Raw genomic sequence first — 8883 nt, 5'->3', positions numbered from 1 at the left:
TGTCCATATGTATACCCTGCCCTGCCCCCTCTTCTGTCCATATGTATACCCTGCCCTGTCCCCTCTTCTGTCCATATGTTTCCCCTGCCCTGCCTCCTCTCCTCTCAGGTCCACATGGATACTCTTCCCTGGCCTGTCCTCTCTATACCCAGTTCTCCCATCCACACCCTCCCTTGCGCGTTCATTTTCCTTGTGTGGCAAAGCAGTTGTCCCTGCATCCTCCTCCCACCCTAACTTGGACCTGATACAATCCACAGCTGCTCCTCCTGCTCCCCTAAGACGAGGAGAAGCACCAGGCCCACCCTCCCAGTCACAGTCACCTGCACAGGCCTCCCATTGTACTCGTGTCATCTGCAGAGCGGGGCATTAATGAGGCTGTGGGCTGAGGGCCGGGATGCTGATTCGCTTTGTCCCCAGCTCTGGCAGAGGACCTGGCTCTTGCAGGGAGCTGGGTAGTCATCATGGTGCTGACCTGGACTCTGGTAAGCCACCTCAGAGTGGCCACAGGGCGCCGCCTCTGGCTGCAGCTGTTCCTTGAGCTCTAGCTGTATGCCACCTCTTGTTAGGGGCCTTTTGGAGCACCGTAAAGCTCCTCCACCCACCCAGCATGGGGCTGCCGTGAGGAAGGATCCTGGAGCCCCCACTCTCAGGATAGAGAGGCTGGTGGTGACCTGCAGAGGCCTGGCGTCCTCCTGCATGCCACACCTTCCTTCCAGGAGTGCGGTACCTGGGGAGAACCAACACACCGACCATGGTGACCTCTACCATGACCTCCCAGAGGTCCGCCATGCATAAAGGCCACAGTGAATTCACATGTGGCCATGGTTAGCACGGGACCTGGGCTTCTGCTTGGTGTGGTAGAGAGCTGTTCAGGGTGAGGACAGATCAGCCTGTGCTGCACATAGGGCCCCTGAGGCCCCGCGGAGCTGAGACCAGGTTCTGATGATACCGTCCCAGGGTGCTCCTGCCACCCACCTCAGGGTTTGGAAAGACGTCACATGCATCTGAAATGCAGAGGTGAACATCACTGGTGTATAACGAGGCCTCCCAGGTCGCCAGTGCCCCAGACTGTGGCCCTGACACCACATTTTGCTCTCCCTGACCTTGGTGGCACCTAAAGACCATGATTCAGCCACAGCAATCAGCAGTCTGCACCAGGAGGGGGTTAACAAGTTCTGGCTCTGTTTACTTTCCTGTCTGCAAATAACCCGGGAGGGCACACTGGTGAAAGGCGGCGGGGGCCATCCTGATCGATGCTGAGGCCAGAAGCTGCTCACATAGGGTGGCAGGGGCTCGCCCAGCTAGCCAACTGCATTCTTCTTAGGAGCCCCAGGTGCACGTGGTCCCTTCCCACTTCTTATCCCGTGGTCTGGACTTGCTCCCAGCTAGAACATAACATGGTCCTGGGTGAATCTCACCCCCCACTGGGATATTTGGCAACGCTAGGAGACAGTCTTGGTTGTCACACCAGTGGTTCTACTGTCATCTAGAGGGTACAGGTCAGGAATGCCACTAAACTTCCTGTGGTGTAGAGGACAGAATGACCTGGCCCTACACCAGTCATGCTGAGATGGTGAAGCCTTGCCTACCGCCCCCTGCCCTGGTTCCTATGCACCAGGACCCACACCCCTGGTTTCCTGCCAGCTCAGGAAATAGGCAAGCACCACACTGGGGTTTTACCAATTTTATTTCTAGACTTTTCATGTTTGCCTTTTGTTTTCTGCTGGAAACGTGCTGGTTACATGTCTGTGCTGGGAAGCGCCGTGTGCAACCAGAAACACACAGATCTAAACTGCCCGCCGACCAGAGACCCTTACAGGCTTGCATGTCACAGGACAGATTCCGCTGTGCTCCATGGACCTGCCACCAGCCTTTGGCCTTTCAGCACACACAATATTCCTGACATCTGCCCTCACCCCATCACTACAAACCAACTATCCCTCAAGGATCCCACTTGGTCTAGACAGAGATGGTGCAGCCAGAATGATTGAGGTAAGCGTAAGCAGCGTTCCGGAGGGGGTGGGAGGGGTGGGGACAGGCCTGTGCCTGCCGATGGCCTCCGGGGACAGGGGCCCAGCCAGGCGGGCCCACAAATGGTACAAATCCTTTTGGTTCGGCAGCTTGCTAGGCGACTCGGGCACATAGCACTGTGAGCTGGCTTCATTGAGATTTGGAGTCTCTTTAAATTAGCATTATGCTGTAATTAACAAAACAACAAACACAACACTAGTACATAATAACAGATTAAACACACCCAAAACTTGAACAAATTCCAGAAGCTACTCCAATCATCCCGAATGACAGAGTCCTACGGGCACAGCACCATGGTGGCACGTAAGACGTACTTGTTATAATAATAATAATAATAATAAAGCAACTTTCATAGCTACACACAAAGAATGATACAGCTGTAAAAACTACTGTGATGATACAATCCCAGATCAGATGAAGAGTCCAGCATAACAGGCGCAGGGAAAAGAAAACGGACACAGCCCGGTCTCCAGACGCCCGTGTGGTTCTCGTGAACTTGACCTTGGTGCCGATCCCCGCCGGGCCCGTAGTGGGATCTCGTCTGCGTGTCCGTTGCCCGAGCAGACAACATGACTGCCGGGTCACACATGGCTAAGTGAAGCATGAGGTATTGTGAAACAGGAACCTTTTTGGAATAGAGCAGTAATCACATTAAGTCAAAACTGATCACATAAAAAAAAAAAAAAAAAACTACAAAGGCATCTGTAATACATTTTTTCTACCAGAAAATTAGAACTAGAACATGGCAGTATGACATTGTAAAACCAAAAACTGATCCTCCAATAGCAGCAAAACAATATGAAAGAGATACAGAGAAGCGATGCGAATCTTTTCCAAACCGTGCCAGGAAGTCACCGGTAGCAGCGCAATAGGAAAATGGAGCCACAGCCTGTCCCTCGCGTGGTCACCGCCCGTCCCCGGGAGTCCCCGCTTCCACACCTCTTCCCTCACAGCCTCTCCAGCCTCAGCCTCAACGCTCTCACCACCTCCCTTCAACACTTCCTAAGTGGAAATTACAGAAAGGTACAAAGCCGAGATGTGCAAATTGTCTGTCTGCCACTCCATGTTTTTAAAGGAGGGGGCAGAAGATAAGCCTGTGTTGGGACTGAACTTGTTCCCAGTACCCTAATTTTCCTTGTAGCTGTGATGCCTCTCGGATTGGATCACTTTGGGAAACACCAAACGGGCCGAATCAAAGTCTTCGTGTGGTTTTCCTAAGGACCTATCTTGGCCAAACTGTATTAAACCTGCGACATCAAAGGCAGAGAGGTGCGTGTGTGTAAATCAAGGGGAGATTGCATTACTTTATAAATCATACTGGCCTTATGAACATCCTCTGCAATAAATATTCTTTTTAGCCTTAACTATAAATTATATATTTTAGTGTTTAAAACCTTCCATTGTGAAACATCTAAAGGTAACCCTTAACTACTACCTGTTCTCTAGGGAAACCTTGGAGGTCCCTACTTTCAAACACCAGCCGGCACCAAAGGATTCCTCAACTTCAACTTCTCTACAGGAAAGAAAAGGAACGTAACCATCCTGGCAGTGTGAGAATACACATCTCTTTCTTCCTGACTGAGCATCGCCTTCAGAAACATCCCCGTCACTAACACCGCAGCGACGTGCACTGGCCGTGCAATCCTACCTGCACACAAGGACGTGAACATTCCCAAACCATTCCATTAGAAAATCGCCCCTCCGCACACAACATAAACAGCGAAATTTCCTATCACTACTGGACTGAAAGTGCTTTGAAATGGAATGGTTTTAGAATATTGAGAAGACAAAAAAAAACAAAAACAAAAACAAAGGACCTGTGGATTTAACCTGGATGTGAGCAGGCTGCAGGGCTGTTGGGTGAAAAAACCAGCATCTCATAAACAGGTAACTACAAAAATAGGAAGATTATAAAAATAGAATATATTATGTCACTATTTCGTTTTCTTTAACGTAGCGTATCATAGGAGTGGGAGAGTCGGCCTTTCCTGGCACTGTCACGCAGGTGGGTCCACAGGACGCCGGGCTCACCACCCCACCAGCCAGCGGCCCGTGCAGAGGCCACACGTCTACCTACGGGATGCAACACACACATAAAGTGACTACATGCACAAGCAAGCCAGGTACAGAGATGCCTAGAACCGCTAATGCTGCGCTTTTTAGGAAAAGCACAAGAGTATGTTTTCCTACCTAAAACCCTCTTCTACTTTAAAAATGGTTTGTTGAGCTTTTCTACTTTTTTTTTTTAAATGTTTTTATGCTTTTTTTCTTAAACACATAATGCATCAAATCTAGTCCTTCCCCTGGAGACCCTTGCTTTGTGTTAATGACTATTCTTACAACACGGAGACACAAGCACATTAACATAAACACTAGCTGAGTACTGGGGTACAAAATCCTCTATTTTTGTAGCACAACCCCCCTCCCCCCGACGCAGGGTTATGCAAATACTATTCTCTCTCTCTCTCTTTTTTTAAGACCGTTTTCAGGACATATTTTTCTTTTGCTTAAGTTGAGACGTAAGGGGAAGGAGCAAAGATAAAAAACAACAACAAGGAGAATGAAACTTTCCCTTCTGGTAGCGAAATGTCCCGGAGAAGAGGGACTGTCGGGGAGCATCAGGGTCGGCCCCTGCCTCGCTGCGGGGCTGCCGGTCGCTGCTCCACGCTCTGGTGGCGGTGACGCCCGCCGCTGGCACCTCAGATGTCCACGTCCCGCACGTCGGTGGGGGTGCAGGCCTGGTCCACCTCCTCCTCCTCCTCCACCTCCTCCTCCGCGGTCGCCTTGGGGTCCAGGTTCTGCTGGGCCTGGCGGAGGCTGGACTCCAGCAGACCTTCGATCTGCTCCTGGCAGGCCCGGAGGCAGTCCTGGGGGAGACGGGGTGGGAAGGGAGGGTCCTGAGGGGGCCGCCTGCCGTGAGGGCCCCCTCCACCAAACGCGGGGGCCCACAAGGTTCTTCTGTAAGAGCAAGGTTAACCCCAAACTCTCTCATGGCCTGTGCTGCCTTCCCCAAGCCGGACAGGAGGTGTGGGAGATGTGACCAGAACCCCCAGGAAGGAGAAGCACGGTTGGCCCCCTCTGGCCACCAGCCGCCTCCTGGCCTGAGGAGCCCACACGTGGCAGCCAGGCACTGGTGACCCCATTCAGGACCAAACGCCTCCACTTGGCCATCCTCCATGGATGCAGATCCCAGACACTGGCCTGCCCCGCCTGCCCCGCGGCCACCTCTCACTGCCGACACGCTGGGGAGGCCCTGGGAGCCCTGCTGTCGGGACTTAACCTCTGGTATGTGGCAGCCCTTGAGGTGAAACTAGCTTTCCATGATAAACTGCCATCAAAAGCGTTAGGCTGTGCATGACTGAGGCTGGGGGCACCTGGACCTTTGTCCCTCTGTCCTCTCCCACGAGGGCCTGTGTCCTCAGCCTTGCACCATGTGTGGCTGCCCGCTGCAGCCACAGGGGCGCTGAAGTCCCTGGAAGCCCCACATCACCTTCACCCTCGCTGCACTCCGACTGCCTTGCAGCACTGACCATACCACACTGTCAATGGGAAAGAGGAGCCACGGGTTCCGGGGGCCCCCGTGCCCAGGGGCCTCTCCCAGTCTCTGCTCAGGCCCATGTCCCGGCAGCCCGGAGCTGCTTCTTGCTGCTGTTGGCTCCTGAACAAAGCAGCAGGCTCCAGGTGTTGGGTCATGTGTGTCCTGACTGCGGGATGCCACACCAGGGCTTCCAGAACCAGCAAAGCCTCCAGCCAGCCTGAGAACAGACTTCCCCACAAGGAACAGGGTGCAGCCACAGCCCCGTCCTAGGTGACAAAGGTGCTGCTGGACTTCCAACCAGATGGGGCTGGAGGGCAGGGGGTACAGGAAGGGGCGTGCCCTCGGTGGCCTCCCCAGCCTGCACCGCTGCTGGGCCCCAGCCCATTCTCCAGCTCTACCCAGCAGCCCCGACCCATGATCAGTTCAGACCCACACCCGGAGGTCCCAGAGCAGAGCGGGACTTGGCTTTGTGCCCTTTGCACCTGTTCCTCTACCCCCACACCTGCCTGCAATGCCACCCTGGTGGATTGTGCCCTTCACTCATGGGCAGAAGCTTCCAGCAGGATTGACAGCACTTTTCTGTGATGTGCGGCACAGCATACATTACGTCCGACAAAGAAAATTCCAGAAGGTGTGCTCTGCCACACCAGATTCCTATGTGGACTCACTGCCTGAAGGACACCCCATCTGTGGAAATGGTCTGTGGTCTGGCAATGAACTCAGGCAAAGGCAATTTTAGGGCTGGGGACCCCAGTGCCCTGTGTGTCCACTGGCCAGGCTTGACCCTTGAGGCCCCAGACAACAGATTAGAGCTGACTTGGCAGCTGAGGTCCTGCTGCACCACGGGGAGACACAGCTCCCCACTGAGGACAGCCCAGGAGCCCCTGCTGCCCACGTGGTGCGGAGCCTGGGCCCAGCAACATTTGTCACCGGATGACCAGATGACAAAGTAATTCCAGCCTCAATTAACTCCTCTCCTGTTTGTCAGCTGTGAGGCATTATACTTTAGATCTAATTAAAACAATCACTGTTCAAATAAGGGGCAACGCAGCGATTTTCTACAGCTCCCTGACCACAGCACTTCACTTGGTGCTGCCACAAGAAGGATGTCGACAAAGCCGCAGGTCACGTATTCCTGGCGGGGAGAAAGTGGTTTTCATCTAGAGCGAGGAGTTTGAAATTAAAAGTGCAGATGCAGAATTTCATTTTGATCCGAGGGCTCTACTCTCCGTGCCATGTCCTCAGCGCCGCATGACACTACTGCCCCCTCCCCGCAACCAGATGAGGATAATGCATCCCCCAGGTGGACACCGGCAGGGTGGGAGGGAGGTTGCAGCACAGAAAAAAGGGCATCCCCCTGCCTCCAGGGTCTGTGGACACAAATAGGTCTTCCTTTCTGAGTGAGATGCACAGGCTGGGCAGCCAGCTGGTCCCTGTGCCCCTGAGGCAGAGGCAGCACTGAGCAGGGGACAGGAAGGCGTGTCCTGAGACAGTATCCACTGCAACCCACGGAGCTTTCTGGACGCTCTGGGGTGGACCACCAAGAGGCAGTCCAGGCCAAACCTGAAATGGACCTCAGCAGGCCCACGGGACCCGAGCGAGCGGGGTCAAGGCAGTCACTCCCTCCCACACAGCAGGGGCCACCGGCTGACCCGCCAACCTCTCTGGTCTAATTTGGTAAATGCCACAAACCCTTGTAATTGTTATTTTAATTCTTTCTTTAAGAAAAGAAAAGAATTGGGAATAAAACAATGGCATTTTTAAGAAGAAAGACACAGTCAACTCGGGTATAACAGCAGCAGCCTCTCAAAGAGGCCGTAAAAAACAAGGTTGTCTCTATTCGCCTCGTAGTCCGGCTCGGAGACCTCACAGGAACCCTTTTAAAGCTTCTATTTATTGGCCGCGCACATTGTGGCCCAAACAAAGGCCGCGGGGCCACCTTCACGCCCATCACCGCACGGATCATTGCCTGGGGCCCGCCTGCGCCCTCTTGGAAGGTTCAAGCGGGAAGGGTCTATGGCTCCTGCCTGCTCCTGGGAGCCCGTGAGGACCCTCCTGGTCGGTCAGCAGGTTCTGGGAGTGCCGAAGCCACACCCTGTCAGCCCAGGGCCATGAGAAAGTCCCGAGCTGTGGCCTGTGGCCCAAGGGGCACTGGTCCTGCTCAGTTCCCTCATTGTCCTGGATGTCCTACGCTGCCAGAGGCAGATCTCGAGGTCCCCATCCTGTCACCCGAGGGGGCCTTGGCCTCAGCTGCAGCCTTCCCCTGGCACTAGACATGTGCTCATGTGCGGCTGGCCCCAGGAGCCAGCGTAGGCCTGTAGTCCCATCACTTACCGGGTCACACTTAATCACCCTGGAGAAGAAGCGTGTCAGGCGGTAGTAGGACAGGAAGTTGTTAGGGCTCCCCAGGTTAGGGTCACACTTAATCACCCTGGAGAAGAAGCGTGTCAGGCGGTAGTAGGACAGGAAGTTGTTGGGGCTCCCCAGGTTCAAGTTGTTAGGGCTCCCCAGGTTAAGGCCTTGCACTGCAGCCACCACGCTCCCGGCCGCCACCATGGAGGGCGGGTTGGAAATGAACTTCACGTCTGCAGCAGCAGGAGAAAGGCAAAGGGTCTGTGAATGGAGATGTTCTGCAGGACCCTTGTGATTCAGACACCGGCTCTGAGCAAATGGCATGGCCTGGAGGGAGTGACCAGGTCATGCATGGCTCCATGTCCAGGACCTCCCTGCCTCCAGCCACCACCAGGTGCTGGGGGAGCAGAACCCAGCCTGGGGATTTCCTCCAGCTCTGCCGTTCACTCAAAACCTAGGCAAACCAAAAAACAGCCACGGAAGAGACAGGCAGGGCCAGGGCGGGGTGACAGGGCACACGGCTGCCCTCTGATCCTCTTAGCATTGTGAGCCCTGCAAATGTATCACTTATTCACAAAAACAAACGTGAAATAGGACGATGCAAACACACAAGGAAGTAGAGAGGTGTGGCTTCTACAGCCCTGACCCTGACCCTGAGTGTCTGCCACCACCTGGCAACAGGGATTGGACACCATTGTGAAGGGGCTTCCCAAAGACAGGGGCTCAGGCCTGGCTAGAGAATGCTGAGTGACCAGCCCCCAAGTCCGCCGAGGGGCGGCGCCCTGATGGTGAGGGTGGGGCTCCAGCTCAGGGGGAAGAACCCTTCCCCCAGCCCATCTTCCTCCTCCAGTGGAATTTCACAGTGACCTTCAGAAGATGGACCAGTAAAACCCAACTCCATGCCAGGCCCTCTGCCCACGACCCTGTCGTTCTTCTGTCCAATGACAAAAAGGCTTTGCTGG

At 54.4% G+C, this 8883-nt stretch overlaps 1 protein-coding gene across 1 annotated transcript in view; it reads right to left on the bottom strand.

Annotated features, from left to right (window-relative positions):
* Positions 1-1669: 1669 nt before the first annotated feature.
* The window catches only part of CCND1 (cyclin D1), a 13470-nt gene continuing 6256 nt past the window's right edge, over positions 1670-8883 (bottom strand). Inside the window, exons 4-6 of the mRNA XM_008591634.1 lie at positions 8085-8154; positions 7904-7982; positions 1670-4898 (exon numbers count right to left, since the gene is read on the bottom strand). Coding sequence (XP_008589856.1) covers positions 4731-4898; positions 7904-7982; positions 8085-8154 — 317 coding nt within the window. The 3' untranslated portion in view covers positions 1670-4730. The remainder of the gene's footprint in view (positions 4899-7903; positions 7983-8084; positions 8155-8883) is intronic.

Source organism: Galeopterus variegatus, unplaced genomic scaffold (genome assembly GCF_000696425.1).
Source record: "Galeopterus variegatus unplaced genomic scaffold, G_variegatus-3.0.2 Scaffold7098, whole genome shotgun sequence".
In the NCBI taxonomy this organism is placed as follows: domain Eukaryota; kingdom Metazoa; phylum Chordata; class Mammalia; order Dermoptera; family Cynocephalidae; genus Galeopterus; species Galeopterus variegatus.
Note: the sequence above shows the minus strand (reverse complement) of the source record. Positions and strands in the feature narration are given on the sequence as shown.